Source organism: Ascaphus truei, chromosome 2, assembly GCF_040206685.1.
Source record: "Ascaphus truei isolate aAscTru1 chromosome 2, aAscTru1.hap1, whole genome shotgun sequence".
Classification (NCBI taxonomy): Eukaryota; Metazoa; Chordata; class Amphibia; order Anura; family Ascaphidae; genus Ascaphus; species Ascaphus truei.
The window spans coordinates 128,041,262-128,061,050 of record NC_134484.1 but is presented as its reverse complement, the minus strand read 5'-3'; the positions used below and the strand labels follow the sequence as shown (position 1 = coordinate 128,061,050).

The following is a 19,789-nucleotide window of genomic DNA, read 5'->3' as shown; positions in this document are numbered from 1 at the left end:
AGGGTCTGGATCGCCAGTAGGAGGGGTCTCAGTAGAACTGGTTGGACGTTCTTCCATGTGGGTAATGTAGGACCGGGCCGAACTAGTAGAGGTTTTCGACTGTTTGCAGTCCTTTGCCAGGTGACCCTCTTTGTTGCAAGTGTAATACCATGTACTCCGGGTCACACCGGCGCTATTTGTAGTGACCGGGTTCCAGGGCACCATGGAGGTGGTGACAGGCATTATCCTTGGCACTTTCCGTCTCATTCGGATTCTGGGCCGAAGCCCCTCTGTTCTCCCCTTTGTGGGAGTCATTAGATTTCTTGGTAGGGTGTAACCGTGTATGGGCCTCGTTCCCTTTCATCAAACCCAAGAGCTCCTCAAATGTAGGCGGACTTCCTTTAGCAAGGAACATGGAATCATGATGGCTATATGATGAGTGGGTATAGATCCCTTTAAGAACCATTTCCTGCAATATTCATTCACTTCAGAGGCTGGAATTATATTGTGGGAATATAGATTCCATAAAACTAACTGTATCCATTGAATAAACGTGGACAATTCTTCTCCCTCTTTCTGTCTAATACTATAGAACTTAGACAAGAGTTCACCTTCATCCTCTTCTAGGCCGCAGACCCAAGTTAAGACGTTGACTAACCGTTGTGCCGTAACATGGGGGGTTTGGCACTCCATTATCCACTGCCTCTTAACAGCTTTGGTGCAAGACCATTCCTCCATTACTTGCAAGGTGCGGTCCTTCCAGGTTTCGAAGGTCTCTTCTCCGGAGGGCATGGGCAATACCCTTGAAAAAGCTTTCGACTTACGATAATGCTATGCCTGGGTCGACTCGCTCCTGTTCCCAGCCAACTGCAGTATGGCTTCTGCGAGCATCTGAACTCCCTCCAAGCTGCGGGAACTGTGACCAGATCGTTGGCTGCCGCTGGGCGCAGCACTGGCTTTTCTTTTGCAAGGACTCCCTGGGGAAGGTGAAGACATAAACATCGGAAGCTCCTGCATGTTAGAGGTGGGACTAGTGGGCTCCACCTTCACGGGTATTTAAGGATAGATTATGGGGCACCCGCTATCTAGCGCTTCACGGAACCGCAAAGTAAGAGGAGCTCCTTTTCCATTAGGTCATATTCGCCAGTAACTCACACTGCGCACCATATCTTTTCTGGATCCGTTCGACGGCCTAGGATATGTACGGCCTGTAGGCCCGGAAACTGCCCCAGTACTAAACAGATGTCGTAAGAGGAGTTGTCGGCGAAGACTTTCCCAATGTCGAGCACCGGATGGGGTGATACATAGCTTTTCAACGCCCATTCATAGACCTCCCGCCGGGATGGTAGTGATATGATCAGCGACATCATTTGGTTGTACTAATTTTGGACAACCCAGGTCTGAATCTCAGCAGCGCCTCTAAATGTAACCCACTTTCCCAATTCCTATGGGAAACTGTGCATGCTGCTGATACCTGTATGCTCACAGGAGGCCTGAGCCTCTGTTTCTGGAGCCTGGGGTGAGCTCTCTCTCGGTGCAGCACCTCTACCTATGGAGGATCCCAGCTAGGAGGGATTAACTCATAAGAAACAATACGACAATAATAATACAATCAATGTATATAACACACTTTACTGATAAAGTAATAACACAATAATATAATTACACACAATTATAACAATAATTAAGCAATCACACAATGATGGTTACGCCAAAGTACAGAGGGTGCCCTGGGCACCTGAAACCCTGATGTCCGCAGAACAATTTCCACCCCAAAGTGTGTGAAGGTAGCACTACCCTCCCTGAGGTGTGGTGGTGCACGGTGGGTAGCTTCCTGGCTACGACCAGGGAATTAGGGGAATCCTCTGTTAACAGGGCCAAATCCGTGTTCCCATGATGCGAGGTCTGAACAATTCACCTCACACCTTACAGTTGGTGGTCACGTGCGGTCTCATCCGAAGGCCGCAGTGTGTGGAGGTCCGTGCGACGGCACAGTGACGCGGGTTGTGGGTCTATAAGGGGGAAGAGTCCCCATCTAAGGCCTTCCCTACAATACTGTGCTCAAATAGTGATTAGGGCCTAACTGGGGCCTTGGGGCAAAGTTCTGGCCTATTCCAGGGGCTTACTAGCTCCCTGGATCCATCCATCTTCTTTGCTGTCTCCCTGATGACTAACTGTCACCTCCAGAATTCCGCGGCGCAGTTCTCTCTTCAAAAATGGCCGCTCACGCCCTTTGCCACACAGCCTTCTTGGGCTTGTTGTCTTTTTTCAGCAATGCCTAAAATGGCCACCGTTCCTGCCGCAATTGTGTGGCAAAATGACCACTGCCACTCCTACTCGATTGCGCAGAGCAATTCCCCGCGTCAGAAGCAGATATGGGGGACTGTTGGGTCCTCCGTTACATTTGGATATCCTTGTGGATTTATTTTCTCTTCTCCAATCCCTTTTTACAGTCACTCCTCTATGTTCCTTATGTATTCCCCATTTCTTGTTTTGACACCTCTCATGGTAATCCCCACATATTGTTTCCCACAAGGGCAGTCTAACAAGTCCAGTAAATAAAGTATGTACTACTACAATTAATGATGTTATTTCAAAGACTTCTTGGTTTCAACTATGTAATTGTTTTTCGTAGAGAGGCTTTGCGTTTCCAGTTCTTACATTTTTTACACCTAAAAAAGTCCCTTTGGTCTACTTTGAAGCCAGCATCTATTTTCTTCTTTAATTAAAAAAAACCTTGGCATTAATTTATTTTTCAAATGTTATTTTATTTTTATTTTTGTTTGACTCGGGGGAACCCTGGAAATGCCTACATAACCATATATTTATTAAAATGTGTCAATGTTTGTTTAATATCAATTTTAATTGTGGTGCTTTCAAATTACAATCTGTGATTAAAGGTTATACAAAGGGCAAATTCCACTCTGTTTGCAACTTCCTTCAAAACTTTTGCACATCTCTAGTAACGCCTTTGAAATGTCTTCAATTGTATTACAGTAATTGGCCTATTGTTCAGTCTGATGTTTCCCTACTGGGTTTCAAACTCTAACACCTCCTTGCTATATTGTGCTACAACTGAATAACAGGTTACTTGATTTGCAAACAATTGTTGTCTAATTTTTATTACTTTGTTAATGGTTAACAATATGCTTGCAATTATATAATCTAAGAACACATGGACAAACTGATACAGTAGGTGAGTTTCTGTATTTATGAATCATAATCTATCAAAAATGATCCTAATTAGTTTGTCAATTCTGAATATTTTAGTACAGTAAAAAAAAGTTATACCAAATATAATATTTTGACTTGCTGCCCTTATATATGTAACGGTTTTTGTGAACCGGCCTGACCCACCCAATCTCACATTGGCCCCTGTGGTCTAACCGGTCCCCATTACAGTGTGGTAGTGTCGGGTGGTGCACCTGTTGGCAACAGGACTCCTGAGTCTCCCGCATGATGGTGTGTGGGGAGGACCCGTCCAGACAGGCAGCTGAGGTAGTGTGCTGAGTCTCACCTAGTTCCAGTGCAGCGCCTCCACCTCATCAGGGTCCCTGCGTCCGCAAGGGGATGATCCTGTTGAGGAACTCCTCCGTGGTGCTCCTCTCTGTACACTCATTCCACACATGTACACGAGAGGGTTTCTGAATGAACACATCTTTATTGAGTGATGTGGGCTAGCTGCCCCTCGCAGTATATTCTTAGCCACTCATTCTGTAGTCAGTGCCTCCCTTTAAAAGGTGTATCTCTCCTTAGATAGGGATTCCCTATCCCCGCAGGGATCACTGCCCTGTGCCAGGTCCCTGGACACAGTCTCCTCTATGGTTACTATAACATAACTTTCAGTCTCTTAGGCTAGTACTTGAACTTGGATGCAGATCTCTGACAGAACTCCTGCAGAACTCCTGCAGAACTAACTTTAGGCTCAGTGCTGTGCCTTATGTATACTCTGGAAGCTGACACACCTCTGACATCACTAACCATGGAGTCAGAGCATGTGACCACTCCCATCCATACACAGGGCACTCCACAAGGGTGTGAGGGCCAACCTCCATAATTACTGCTGGCATGCCTACTACTTACCAGGCCTTACTGTCAGCAGGAGAGATGACTGTAGCCATTTTACATGTCCGCTACATTCTCCCCCTGGTGAATCCCATCGTCCTCGCTGGGACCTAAATTTGTATACCCTTTTCCAGGAAGCACTGAAATACAACACATAATTGGTTAACTTTTCATACAAATCTTCATGGTGTATAACAAAATGAATACAGTACATTCCGCCAAGCCCGCCCCGACCAGCAGCCACGAACCCGCGTAATGTATCAGTACCTCCTAAAAATAGTGATTCGGGTCAGGTTTCTTGACCTCTCTTCCGCCCATGTCTATGACCGTGACGTGATAGTGCCTAGGCAGTCCCCTCTCAGGCCTATATGTCACCCGGTGCTTATAGATGTTTCGGCCAATGCCCCATACACGTACTAAGTGCTCTATGCGCTCCTCAGCCTTCTTCCCTATCACGGAACTCCCTCTTCCCACTAGGTGCATTTCTATGGCCTCCCTAAGCCACCTATCCCGGATGTCCTCTATCTCATCCATGAGAGGCTCAGGGACATACGGGTACTCCAACCCGTGGGAAGATTTATACCGAGCCATTATGGTTCTCTCGGCCCTACTAATTCTAGTCAGGTCAGCCTTAACTGCCCTCCCAGGCAACACCCATGATAGGGGCTCATCAGGATCCACGGGGTCTGATAGTATGCTAGGACCCATAGGCTCTATTTCCCTATTCTCAATCTGCAGCCATCGCTCCTGCAGCTCTCTGTCCTTCTGTTCTGGGGTAAACTCTCCCACAGCCCACCAGTAGTCCACTACATCCTCTCGCCGGATGAGGAACCGAGTGCGGTCCATCCAGGCGGAGTACCCTTCAAATAATGGGGCCCACCAACGGCTCTCCTTAAATCTATCTGACCTCCCTGACTCCCTATCATCGTCTATGGAAAATATCCCCGATGACCGTGCGGATCGTGGCAGGAACCATCTGGATGACCCCGGGGCCTGTACCGCTTGTACGGGTGCTGTCGTGGCCACTCTCAACTCTCCCCCTCCCCGAGAATCGCCCTCCGTAGCGCCACTGTGCTGTCTTTCCCCAGTCCGTCTTTCTCCCCCTCCTGGTGATAAGTCCACAGATTCCAAACTAGGCGGGGAACCCGGGGACCGTGTGATTGGGGCAGGGGTTTTAGCTAGGGCGTGGGATTGGGCGTATGGGCAAGAAATTGGACCCCACGGGGTTACGACCCGTTCCTGGCTGTCCGTAGACTGATCCAATGAGGATATCTCACCCTCCTCAGTCCTGGGATCGCCCCTCCAACTCCTGGGCCTTGTAGGTGATCGGGGACCTTCCCCCGATCGCCGAAGCGTCGCTGCACTCTTCCCTGGGGTTCCGCTGTCGCCACCGGAAGTGATGTCCTCCCCGGAACCGGAAACACCGTCATCGCGGGTTGGACCCCCATTCGGGATCTCTTCCTCAATGACGACATCCGGAAGCTCCGCCGTCGTCCTCACCGGAAGTGATGCCGTCTCTCCACGTGCGCCTGCGGCCTGGCATGGCCTCTCCGCTCCTACACCGTCTGCTGAGGCAAGGTAAGTGAAGGGACTCCTCTTACCCGTCCGCAGGGGTGCCGGCGTCTCTCATCCGTCGCCGCCGCGTTCTGAGGCGGAGGGACTCTGTCTCTCGGCTCGCCGATCTGCGGGGGACGTCCTGTCTTTTTGACAGCTGCTAGTACCACGGGGTGTCGTCCTCCCCGGTTCTATCCTGGGCCTCGCTGTTACCTCCGCAAGTTCCCGGAGATCCTCGTCCGAGTATTCTCCCTTCTCGGTGCGGTCAGGAGGTGACCCGACTGTCGCGGTTGCGGCCGACCCAGCCGACTTGACCGGCTCCAGTCCCCTTTCTCCGGGACTCGCACGTCCTATCCACAGTGCGCCAGGGGACTCGGCGGTTCGCTTAGCCTGGTCCCCCGGGGGGTCAGCCGATTGTATCGGAATAAACGTTGGCATAGGCCATAAGTATAGTGTCCCGCAAATGGGGCAACGTGCCGCCGTGTTGACCGTGCCTCCGGGCAGCCCGCATTGTAGGCAGAGCCCGACCACCGTCTCGGTGTTAGCCACCCTTACTACCAGTAGCCCGCCGGGTACTGAGTAGGGCTGAGTGGAGACCATAGTTCCCACAGCGGAGGGGCAGGCCATTCTTTTGGTAGGGACCACTTTCAGTGTGGGTCTCTCCAGGTCAGTGGTTCCTCGCAACTGACCGGTAGAAGCTTCTGGGCCAGCCACTTCCTGCCTCGGCTCCTCCTTTCGCTGACATAGCTGGAACCCGCCCCCAGGGGTTGCAATTATGGGTGGGTCCCACAGGGGAACATCATGCCCCTTAATTAAGGCCCCGCCTCTCTCAGTCCTGGTGGGCGCGGTCTGTGTTTTCGCGCCAGTTTCCTCCTCAGAGCTGGATTCCTTTCCCGCGGCTAGTTCCCACCTTCTCCTTGCAGCAGCTTTGCGTGTGAAATATCCCTCTTTCTTGCAAATCGTTTCCGCGGCCGGAACTACTTTTTGTAGTGGCGCCGTCTGGATATCAGTCCCTGGGCCCAGTGGGTGCATTCCCACAGGCCATAATTGAAAGTCACTCCCCCTGGTAGAAATCAGGGGAGGGTCCCATAGACTAAGCGGTTGACTCAGCACAGGGGCCGAGTGAGTCACTGTCCATGAAGGCGCAGTCATAGCTTTCGTGCCATGCCCCCCATCAGGGCGGGGCTCTGCTGTTCGCGCCATTCCCGGCCAGCTCTTAGCAAGTCCTGTATCAGCCACATTTTCTGTGACTGGCCCATGCGGTTTCCCTAGCAAGCGGGAACCGCCATTTTGGTTGGCTTTTAAGCCCAAAAAGTCATTTTGTTTGCTCTCCTCGCGGGGTTCTCCCCCAATTATGACAATTTCCTCACACTCTTCAAGGGTGGCCCCTCGGTGTCCCAGACAGGATAAAAACGGGGCAGCCACGGCCTTCGCTCCGCTCCAGAGCAGACTGGTTAATGATAACTCGGCGACTGTTTGCTCTTCAGTGGGGTGCACGCCACGGGTGCCTCCCCATCAGCCTCTGGTCGCCATTTTGTGTTCTCCGCACCACGCGGATCCTCCATTCTTTGGGTTGTCTCACTCTCGTACCAATTATCGTACATGGGGCTCCGCTCTGCGGGGCAGCCTCCACATCAGTACAATAAAGAGTTGCTCAGATGCACCACCACATGTGTACCTTATCTAGGTGTGACCCAGTGTTGCACTACCTCAGGCTAGGCTCACTCTCTCAGTGTCTGCTGTGACTCCTTCCTCCCAGTCTGTGCTCCCTACGGTGAGTGTCTGGAATGGGCTAGGTACTCTGGCTCTGCCATGCAGTACTTGGGGCATCTACCTCTCTTGGTCAGCCTAGCGCAGACCCTCTCCAGGATTCCTGACCAAGTTAACAGGCTATCCCTTCTGGCATCCTACCAACTAGCACTGCCTCAAGGTGACTCGGTCAGCTATAGCCCGGCTCCAAACCCCTCACTCCTTTCAGGCCCCTAGGTTGTCCCTGCGAACTGACAATATCCCGTCAGCCCCCTGACCACCCCTAGGTCCGTACCTACGCAGCACAGAGTGGCAGCAGACTCTCTCCCTGTTTCCCAGTGTGCCTAGCTAGAGCCTGTCCTGATGACAGATCTGATCTCAGCAGCTCGCCTCCAAATGTAACGGTTTTTGTGAACCGGCCTGACCCACCCAATCTCACATTGGCCCCTGTGGTCTAACCGGTCCCCATTACAGTGTGGTAGTGTCGGGTGGTGCACCTGTTGGCAACAGGACTCCTGAGTCTCCCGCATGATGGTGTGTGGGGAGGACCCGTCCAGACAGGCAGCTGAGGTAGTGTGCTGAGTCTCACCTAGTTCCAGTGCAGCGCCTCCACCTCATCAGGGTCCCTGCGTCCGCAAGGGGATGATCCTGTTGAGGAACTCCTCCGTGGTGCTCCTCTCTGTACACTCATTCCACACATGTACACGAGAGGGTTTCTGAATGAACACATCTTTATTGAGTGATGTGGGCTAGCTACCCCTCGCAGTATATTCTTAGCCACTCATTCTGTAGTCAGTGCCTCCCTTTAAAAGGTGTATCTCTCCTTAGATAGGGATTCCCTATCCCCGCAGGGATCACTGCCCTGTGCCAGGTCCCTGGACACAGTCTCCTCTATGGTTACTATAACATAACTTTCAGTCTCTTAGGCTAGTACTTGAACTTGGATGCAGATCTCTGACAGAACTCCTGCAGAACTCCTGCAGAACTAACTTTAGGCTCAGTGCTGTGCCTTATGTATACTCTGGAAGCTGACACACCTCTGACATCACTAACCATGGAGTCAGAGCATGTGACCACTCCCATCCAAACACAGGGCACTCCACCAGGGTGTGAGGGCAAACCTCCATAATTACTGCTGGCATGCCTACTACTTACCAGGCCTTACTGTCAGCAGGAGAGATGACTGTAGCCATTTTACATGTCCGCTACATATAGATTATAGAACCTCATATCAGACACATTAAAAAATAAATATATTGTACTGCAATTAAATCTGTGAGCTTGTTTAAACCAAGCTTGTATTCCCATCACCATACTGCCTAAAGGGATCATCTCCATTTCTCACGGACATTAATATATTATGTTAAATAAGAAAGGACTCTGTCAAGTGCATCATGTGTAAGGTACAAGGTAACATTTGAAACATGGGAAACAATGTATTTACATGTCAAGCTATTGTACCCTTTCTCAGTTGAACAGGGTCACATCCTTTTTCCATAACCCCTCAATTCTGAAATTACTTAATTAAGTCTCTCATTTTAGATTCTGCATTGTATGTAAAGAAGCTCAAGATTACTAATTGAGAGACTAAACTGTAAATTAATATAAATAATCAATACATGTAAACAATACAGAGGATAACAATTGCATTAAAAACAAAATCTTTCATTTTCCTGACATTGAAATAATATAGTGATAGCAATTTTGCTTATTTTTCTGTCAATGCAAATGGTGTTATTAACAAATATAAGATACTGCATATACAGTACATTGGTTTTGATTGTGGAATGATATGTTTTATTTAAGTAACTCATTTTTTTGTACTTAACAAATAATAAAAAAATAAAAAAAAATAGGTACATTAGTTAAGCATAATTATGTTTCGCTATCATCTATTATTGGAAATAATTTCCTTCTTCTCAATGCTTTGATGGTTGCCCTTTTGTTCCTGCATGAATAACTTGAATAATAATTATATTAATTATTAATAATATTTCATGTTGAAAAGGAAAGACAGAAAGTGTCAGTCATCACAAAATAAAATGTGTAATGACCAAACTAGCGGGGGTTAGGTTATAATAGTAAATGTATCAGATAACTTTTCACATGGACACATTTAACATTTGAAAAAACAGAAACTAGAGTTCAATGTTTTCCGTATTTATTGATTTTCACTATTTTTTTTTCTGACAGGAATTCAGTTTTCACTATTTTATACCTATTCATCATTCCTCTCAATATTTTTCAGGATACTTATTTGTGGTAAATATTAACGCTTTACAGAATTATTGTTCGTACTGCAGTGTTGAGATTGAAATACAGTAGTTCCTGTAAAACACATCACCATGGAGGCTGTGAGGTAGCTCCTCTCACCTCCTTGCCCAGTACCCACATAAACACATATAAATAAAGACAGAGACCGGATCTGGAGGTATAAAGACAGAGGCTATTTTATTTTATAAATAATAAAGTAAATGCCACTCCCTGCCAGAGTGCTCCATTAAAGGAGAGGTCATCCGGTCCTTGAACTGCTGACCCAATGACCCTAACAGCCAGGCCTACATGACCCAGCCATTGTCGCGAGTGGGCTCCAGGAAATCATGTCCGAATGACCTGCCCACTCACCACTCCCCCGGGCTTTAACAGCCCAGCTCCTAGTCTGGCAAGAACAAGCACCCACCCCCAAAAAGCCGCCACAACAAAGGCAACTGGCAAACAACCCCTCCTCATATTCACATGCAACATACGACACGCAAACAGTGACAATTGTTAACAATAAGATCAATTTCATTGTCATGGTTGTCCGTGAACGATTCACACTAACAAGGGTGTGTGGGAAATTGCTGGTGGGCAGCAAAAAGGCCGCACTCCCCACCAGATGGGCTGTAAGTAGCCGCTGGCTCCTCCAACAACACCACTCCTCCCATTGTGCTAGTTGGGAGGAGAGCAGCCAAGAAGGACAGAGAGCAGGACAGAGAGGTGGAGCATGGCCCCTCGTCATAAGGCCCCCCATGGAAGGCCAGGAGGCCGCTTGTCACGGTAGACTAAGCTTATTAAGACTTTTAATTACCGGGATCATTGATTGGGAAAAGCAGAGAGATACAAATAAATTGTGTTTATTCACATAACGAACGTACACAACTATGTTACACAAATTACAGGAAAAGACACATCTACTTTGGAAACTGGGATAACAGAACTAATCTTTTTTAGTTGCAAACACACAGCAAAATAATTCCTGGACACTTTTCCTTCCTGTGGCCTCTTGCTGTTGATTTGTGGTCACTTAGCATCTGAGAAATGTAGGTGATTTACTCAGAGCCGGAACTCCTCAAATGGGACTGAATCTTAGGTGAATCACACAAGATGGAACTGATGGAACTCATGAAAAACTTAGATGGATCTGATGGAACTGATGAATCTAACTCTCTGACTGACTGCAAGACTTTTTAAAAACTCCCAAAAGTCCATCCTGTCAGTCTGCAGCGAATCACTTCATGGGAATTGTATCCCTGGCCAATGGGCATGCTCTGCCAGTAACACAAGTAGCCTGGCAGAAGCTTCAGAACAGGGACTGGAATGTGCAACAAAACTGTCATCTTCCCCCCACTGGCCACTTAGCACATGCCATCCTGTTTTCTTCCTGAATGCCGCTCAGTCTAGCTAGGCCAAAGAGACCCTTTTGATCTAAGGCTATTGGGGCTTCAATTAGCACGGAAGGGCTAAGAAAATATTTGATATTTCCTGCTAACAAGAGGTTAACACCTTTGAATCCTGCTAAGCATTTCAAAGCCCAGGCTTACACACCCTACGTGTCAACAAAAGGTTTAGCATCTCTTGAACAAATGTCTCTTTAAACTTCCTATGCAAATGGGTTGTTTATCTAACTGACTTCCTATGATATTACTATACTTCAAAAACCTAACTTATAATTCTTGGGGATGTTAAAACCCATTCTCTTTTCCCTTATTCAAAAACATTGTTACCATAATTCATATATTTAGCACATTATATGATTTTCCCCCTTAACCCTATTTTAATAAAACAAATCTCCGTCTTGGCTGCAGAGCCGACACTCTACGTTTTAACTCAAAATGTAACCCCTACAACTCTAAACCTCTTATTTGAATAAAACCCCTCTCAGTCTTATACCTGGCTCGAGTGTGGGGATATACATTAACCCCTTGTGTCCCATTTTTACCCTTTCCTGCTCTGTGCTGAAGCAGGGGTCCCAGTGGTGAGTCGCAGGAATGTTTTCAGGATGGGAGTTTGACCGGAGCAATGTGCTCTAGTGTATCCCAGAATCTTACCTGATTCCTGGGTACAACCTTGGGGAATCCTGTAACTCCAGCACCCCGATACATAGCAACATTCTGTAACCAGTTTCTCCGTCAAACCCACCCTGAAACTTACCTCCTGAACATAACCTGGTCCCAGCACCTCTGGAATCGGTAAAACACAAAAAACGGCAATTGGCTCAAATTTTGCACACAGTCACAGTAATGCATATACAATGTCTGGCCCAAAAGCTGACACTCCCAAAATACGGGTCAGGGGTAACCAACTGGGCTTGACATTTATTATAAGCCTGGTTAACCTTTCCTCGCCACATCGCTGAACAAGCAAATTATGGTGGTTGGCAAATCAAGCAATGTACTGTAATATTGCGCTCACATCACTATCTTGTTGGTAAAATATTAATATGCACAGAATCAATTACTAAATTTAAAAGTAGTGAGCAAAGGTTTATACAAATATCAGTATTTGCTGTAGTAAAATGTTTTTATATGAAAATGTTTTTCCTGAGATATATATATTTATTTTTTTATCCCAGTTCAATAAAGGTATTAATGTTTGAAAAATAAACAGAAAAGTTCCAGATTTCATTATTTTCCAAATAAAAACAGAAAACGCAGAACACCAACAGAAAGGTATCACAACCTACATCAAATCTAGTTTTCTCCAGGACAATTAAGGCAACTATAACTTTGGACTACAGTAATAAAAGACAGCTTTTTATCAACAGAATGTATTTGTGGAAAGCTTTCAAGTGTAAAGGTGTAAGAATGTCTTGCAATTCGAATTGCAAATAAAGGGGGAGATACACTCCCAACCACCTTACTTTTTCTTATAATTTGGGACACAATAGGGTTGAATAAAAGGTTAATACAACCTAATCATACTATGACTCCCCTTTTCAGTAAACCCATGTTCTCACCATGCCTGTGGAATAATACCTTCACATGGTGGTTACAAAATGGGATCACTAGAATTAGAGACATGATTAGAGATAGAGATTAAGCCATTTGACATTCTAAAAGAGACCAAAACATCCCAAATACAGAACTCTCCCTATATACAAAATATGAACTTTGTACAAAGCACAATGTGGGATAGACAGGGGGATAGAGGATGGGGGGGGGGAGAGTGCACTGTTTTACCCAGTGATTATGCACTCTCTGGTCCAGTGTGATCACCTGAAAGTCAAGTAAAAACTCCCATCTAATCATTTGGACAGGTTCCAACTTTTTTAATAAACCAGACTTCGAACCAGGGCTTTCTGAGTCAGCCTTCCACACTTAAATCAGATGCATTACTATAATTGGAGATTTGGTTATAAGTAAAGACATTAAAACAATTTCCAGAACTACAAGAGAGTAAAAAGCTACCCTCCTCAGAAATCTTTAGATATGTAAAACTGAAACATTTTGTTCTACAATCCCACACAAATCAATCCCCCTATTCAACAACGTGAATCAATGTTTAGAAATACTGTAGGTATCTAAACAAAGGCTTGATCTCTACCCTACACCACTCTTTCATTTGCTCGTAGGAAAACAATAAATATTGTTTCTGTAGCCAATCAAAACTGAGAAAAAATAAGCCATTAAAAAGAAGAAAATAGTGTTACATTTTAAAAAATAAATAAAAATAAAAACCTATTTGTGAAAATATTGAAATGTTTATGGTGTCTTTTTAAAAAAAATAATCAAAACCTTTAAGTGAAAAAAAAGTTTAAAAATATATATTTCATTAAGGGATATTAGTGAATTTGCAACAAGTTATATTAAATGTGCAATGGTATAGCTAGCCTCACTGACACTTGAGGGTTTAATTACCACTTAGAATATTTTTCACACATTATATACAGTAGTGAAAAGAGGGCATGTTCCATTGTACAGGGGGGCTGAAGATTACACCTTGTGGGTAATACTGGATATAAAAATGATGACCGTTTTAGGAGCATCCGTTTCAACTTTTTATGGTACGAGCTGTCTTCTAAGATTTGTCTGTGAATCAAATATTATTTAAAATACCATAAAGAATGAATGGCTCGAATTTGGACACATTCACCTTTGTTTATGTAATAGTAATAATTGCAATATAAGGAAGAAATGTTTGTGTCATTACATTACTGAAGGTTTGGTGGATAATAATTGATTTGCCACATTTGACTAATAGGACTATTGGCCATTAGTCAGGAAGGGGAGGGGGATGGGGGTGGATAGGTTTGTTGAAGGGGTGGGGGTAAAAGGAACGTGTGATTGGGGAAGCTGCCCAATGGAGGGTGGTTAGGCCCCTGGGGGGTTGGTGGTAGGGGTTTAACCCTTCGTTTGCCTTAGCAATTAGTTAAGTAGTGCATGGTAATGCTTTACTAGTCACTAAGGAAGCCAAGGGGGTAAGTACTGTGGTTTATTTTTTAATATTTCCCCTTTGTAAACCCTTTGGGTCAAATAATCATGGAAACCCATGACTATCGGACCACTTCGGCTACTAAGTGGTTAATATGTACTGTAACCTGTCATCATTATGTTAGACATACCGTAAAAAATTTTTTATTTATAAAAATGTTTTACCAGGAATTAATACATTGAGAGTTACCTCTCGTTTTCAAGTATGTCCTGGGTATAGAGTTATGATAACAAATAATACACGGTTACAAATACAGTTACATAAGTGAACAGGGTATATATTATATACAAGACCTTGCATGCACAGTTAAAGATGATATATATTATGGGCGTATGTAACAGTTACAGACCAGATTAAAATGTGAGACAGCTTTGGTTTTGAAAGAACTTAAACTGGTGGTGGATGTGAGAGTCTCCGGTAAGGTTGCTCCAGTTTTGGGGTGCACGGTAAGAGAAGGAAAAGCAGCCAGATACTTTGTTGAACCTTGGGACCATGAACAGTCTTTTGGAGTCAGATTTCAGATGATAAGTGCTGCATGTGGTAGGGGTAAGGAGCTTGTTTAGATAGACAGGTAGCTTGCCCAGAAAGTATTTGAAGGCGACAAGAAAGATGAATGTTGTGCCAAAACTCAAGTGATGACCAATCTAGTTCTTTGAGCATTTCGCAGTGATATTTGTTGTAGTTGCATTGGAGAACAAAACGCCATATTGAATTGTAGAGGGTATCAAGTTTGCTAAGGTGGATTTGAGGTGCCTAGCCATATACTAAGGCCCCATAGTCGATAATTGGCTTAAGCATCTGCTGTGCGATACGCTTTCTGACCAGCAGACTTAGGGAGGATTTGGTCCTATACAGTACACCATGTTTGGCATTGGTTTTGATGTCAGGGTATCAATGTGCATCCCAAATGTTTAATGGGAGTCAACCAAGTATTTAAAACTGCTAACAGGAGCTAGGGGGGTATTTGCGTTGGTTCTGATCTGGAGCTCAATCATTGGAAGCTTTCAAAATGTAGCCTTGGTCCCAAATACCATTGTTACAGTCTTGTCAGTGTTTAAAAACAGTTTGTTTTGGGAAATCTAATTTTCAAGTCTCAAAAAGTCATCCATGTACATGTGTATTGAAGCTCCCTTACAAGCTGTAGGAAGATCATTGATGAACACTGAGAAGAGTACAAGCCCCAGAACAGAGCCTTGCAGGACACCACAGGTGATATCCAAGGGGTTGGAGTTAGAGCCTGAGATAGACACATGTTGGGATCTACCTGATAGGTAGGAATGAAACCAGTTTAAAGCATGCTTCCCTATTCCAGAGCACTGGAGTTTCTTAAGCAAGATAACATGATCAACAGTATCAAAAGCCTTGGCAAAATCTAGGAATATTGTACCATTGAGTTGTCCCAGTTCCATTCCACACTGGATCTCATTGCAAACTTTTAGGTAGTTGCCATGGAGTGTTTGGGGTGAAAGCTAGATTGGAATTGTCTAGGGAAATTTGTCTTGGTATACTAATTGGAAGTGAACACATATTTCCATGACTTTGGATAGTATTGGGAGAAGAGAGATTGGTCTGTAGTTTGAGACAGTGTTTTTGTCCCCACTTTTGAATATTGGGACAACTCTGGCAGCTTTCCAGGTCTTGGGGATATGGTCTGCAGACAGAATAGAGTTGACAATGGAAGTAATTGGTTTGGCAATGGCTGGGGCACCAAATCTTAAGAACTAAGGTAAATTGTTTTAGATTATTTTGCTATGTATATGTAGCCAGGTCCCCCACTGGGCTTCCCTCGTCTCTCCTCTTACCTCCGGTAGCTGCGGGGGTAGTTGCGGGCTGTAAGGGAGGCGAGTGCATCACCGGAGCTCCTCAACACAGGTGGTGGCAATCTTGCGACTCCTTGCGCGTGCGCAGTGCAGGCTTGGGTTGCGGTGGCCATCTTGGCACACCTTGCGCATGCGCAGAGCAGTTCTACAGTGGCGGCCAATACAGAAGTACTCTGCAGGGGAATTAAAATCCCCAGCAGCCCCTGGGGCTGCTAGACACATGGGATGCTGCAGCCAAATGCGAGGCTGGAATCCCCTGCGATCAGATTGATACATTTGGCACGCTCGGAGGGACTACGTCAGTCCGAGCCAGGACAGAGAAGGGGAAGGTAGGGTCTGAGTGGCAGTGGCACTCAGACTAGGCCAGAGTACCTCCTTAGGTCCCAGATAGGCCCCCCTCAAGTGAGCTTGTGGTTGCTTCAGGGAAGGCACTAGATAGGGATGCTTCCCCATTTGCTGACTTGTGTGAGGGACAAAGAGGAAGACGCCATGCAGTTATTGTGGCCTGTGGTCTAGGACCAGATCACCTACGTACAGAGACTCTTAAAGGTGGAACCCTCCTACCGGAGACCACCCAATGCAGAGGCGGATGCCATAGCGGATGGTGATGTCGCTGGATCAGCGGATCCCCATTGCTAAGTCGACCGCACCAAGAACTGGAGTACTCGGCAAGTACCCCACAAAGTGCACCGACATCTCACGGGGTAGCGCTACTACCTACACTCTTGGGTCGGCCAGGACATTGGGGAAAATGACATCAGGTTATTGGTGCCTAGCACCACCAATGTACTTTGGGGACACTCATTGGTGGTGCAGAGTTGGGTTTTTTATACTGTGTGGTACAGGGTACTGTTTATGGTTCATAGTAAAAGTTGTTATTATATATACAGACGTGTGTATGTATTACTGGTATTGTTCCTGGGAAGGGCTTATCCTGCTGGGTCAGGATCCCTTTCAAGTGGAGGTGCTGCACCGAGGTGGACATCTGATCACCCCAGACTCCCAGTGGCAAAGGCTTCTGTGAGCCAACAGGTAACGGCAGTTCTGGTAGACTCTTTAGTAAGGGGAAAGAGGGCTACATATACCGAATTTCCTCGATTGTAAGATGCAGGTTTTTTTCCCTTTTTCACGTGGCTGAAATATGACTGCGTCTTACAATCGATGTACTGGGGGAAAAAAAACAGCCAGGGGTCGCTGCTGGAGATGCCTGTTGGTATTCCGTGTGCAGCAAAAATGTCTGCGATCACAGCCTCCCTCCTCCCCCTCGTGCAGAGAGATATGCTGGAGATGCAGCCGGTCTTCTGTGTTCTGCAAACAGCAAAGCTGCGATCACAGACCCTCCCCCCCCCCTCTGTGCAGAGAGATCACGCCTCCCCCCCAACCCTCCATGAGGTGCAGAGTTAGGGGAGATGCCAGGGACAGGGCTCTGTCTTCACAGCAGCCAGACACAGCAGCCCCCCTCCTCCCCCTGGCAAATCTCTGTGTGAGCTGCACGTGCAGAAGGAGGTGTGTGTTTGTCTGTGTGTATCTGTGTATGTGTGTGTATGTGTGTGTGTATGTGTGTGTATCTCTGTGTGTTTGTTTATCTGTGTGTGTGTCTGTCTGTCTGTCTGTCTCTGTGTGTCCTTCTATTTTCTCCCACTCCCCTTCCCTCCTATCTTTCTCTCCCCCTATCCCTCTCCCCCTTCCCCCTATCCCTCTCTCCCCATCCCCTCTAACCCTCTCCCCCTTCCCCCCTATCCCTCTCCCCCTTCCCCCTATCACTCTCCCCCCATCTCACTCCCCCTTCCCCCTATCCATCTCCCCCCAATCTCTTTCCCCCTCCCCCATCTCTCTCCCCCTCCCCCCCATCTCTCTCCCCCCTCCCTCCCCTCTCTTCCCCCCTCCCTCCCCTCTCTACCTCCTTCCCTCCCCGCTTCCCCCTCCCTCCCCTCTCTCCCCCTTCCCCCCCTCCCTCCTCTCCTCCCCTCTCTCCCCCCTCTCTCCCCTCTCTCCTCCCCTCCCTCTCCTCTCTCCTCCCCTCCGTCCCCCATCCCTACCCCCTCCCTCCCCTCTCTCCTCCCCTCTCTCCTACCCTCCCACCCCTACTCCCTCCCCTCTCTCCCCCCTCTCTCCCCTCTCTCCTCCCCTCCCTCCCCTCTCTCCTCCCTCTGTACCCCGTCCCTACCACCTCCCTCCTCTCCCCCCTCCCTCCCCTCACTCCCGCCTCCCTCCCCTCCCTCCCTCCCCTCCCACCCCCCTCCCTCCCCTCTGTATGGAATCGGGGGCCACGTCACTTGCGGCGTGACGACTCCTTACCCACTACCAGTACTGCAGCGGCTGCTGCCCCTGCCCCCCGTCGCTACCCATGCCGCCGCCCAGTGCATACCTTGAACTCTGCCGTCGACATCTTGGATTCTGGCACTGGTGTTACAGACTCTCAGCTGTGCTCCACTTCTTCCTGGTCTCTCAGCCACTCACGAGCAGCTCCTCGACACTCCTCCGCCATGCCCCTCGTCCGGATTGGTCACTGTCGCTTTAAATATCCTGCTTTGGCTTCACTTCCTTGCCGAGCATAGATCCTTATGGGATGTTACCTGTGTTTCTGCCACAAGCCCTGATCTCTCGTTACGTATCTCTGTTTTTGTTCCAGTTCGTTGTACTCGTCCAGTTCCTCCAGGCCTGCTGCTGCTACGCTGAGTTCCTGAGTTCCTGGTTCTTAGAGACCTGCTTCTTTTGCGCTATAACACAGGGTTACTAGTACTGCCTGGTGGTGTGCCCATTGCGGTCAGTCTTCCCTCTCCTAGACTGGCGCCATGGGTCATGGACGCCACTCGTGTAAACCTCGTTCCCGACCTGCAGCAATTGCGCTGACGCAAAAGGACCAGCTTTATTTCCTGTTGCCGACTCCTTGCTTGAACTACGACTACCCGAATATCTCCTACCCCGACTCTGGCTCATCCAACGTCTATGCTGTTATCTCCAGTCCTGAACCCGGCCTGTTTGACTATGAACTGCGCACTCCGGACCAGTCTGCGTGGTCTAAGGTCGGTGATTTCATAACCCAGCCTCAGCCCCGCGGTCCGGTCCCGGTTTGTGGCGAGCACAATCGTGACACCCTCTCTCTCTCCCCCTCCCTCCCCTCTCTCCCCCTCCCTCCTCTCTGTCCCCCCTCCCTCCTCTCTCTCCCCCTCCCCCCTCCCTCCTCTCTCTCCCCCTCCCCCCTCCCTCGTCTCTCTCCCCCTCCCTCCTCTCTCTCCCCCCTCCTCTTTCCCCCCTCCTCTCTCTCCCCCTCCCTCCTCTCTCTCCCCCCTCCCTCCTCTCTCTCCCCCTCCCCCCTCCATCCTCTCTCTCCCCCTCCCCCCTCCCTCCTCTCTCTCCCCCCCTTCTCTCCTCCCTCTCCCCCTCCCTCCTCTCTCTCCCTCTCCCTCCTCTCTCTCCCCCCTCCCTCCTCTCTCTCCCCCCACCCCCTTATCTCCTCTCTCTCCCCCTCCCCCTCCCTCCTCTCTCTCCCCCCCCTCCCTCCTCTCTCCCCCCCTCCCTCCTCTCTCCCCCCCTCCCTCCTCTCTCTCTCCCCATCCCTCCCCTCTCTCCCCCCTCCCTCCTCTCTCTCCCCTCAGAAAAGAAATTCTACACATTTAATATAGTTTTTTTTCCCCCAATTTTTTTTTTATTAAATCAAGGGTGCGTCTTAGAATCGATGGCGTCTTAGAATCGAGGAAATAGGGTAATCGCCAATATATTGACCATTATATAAATAACCAGAGTTAAGGCCTGTCTGAACTAGGTAACAACATTTTGCTATTTCTGCCAGTAATCAGGTTTTGATCAAAATCGGAACTTGATCACAGGAATGATAGGGGGGAAACTTGCATTATTACCACATTTTTGGGTGGGGTACAAAATGTGTTACGTTTAGCAATTGAACAATGATGACTTGCATGCTAACA

At 47.6% G+C, this 19,789-nt stretch overlaps 1 protein-coding gene across 1 annotated transcript in view; it reads right to left on the bottom strand.

Moving 5' to 3' along the window:
- Nucleotides 1-810: 810 nt before the first annotated feature.
- LOC142488133 (uncharacterized) overlaps nt 811-19,789 on the bottom strand; it is a 45,942-nt gene continuing 26,963 nt past the window's right edge. Inside the window, exon 4 of the mRNA XM_075588504.1 lies at nt 811-956. Coding sequence (XP_075444619.1) covers nt 811-956 — 146 coding nt within the window. The remainder of the gene's footprint in view (nt 957-19,789) is intronic.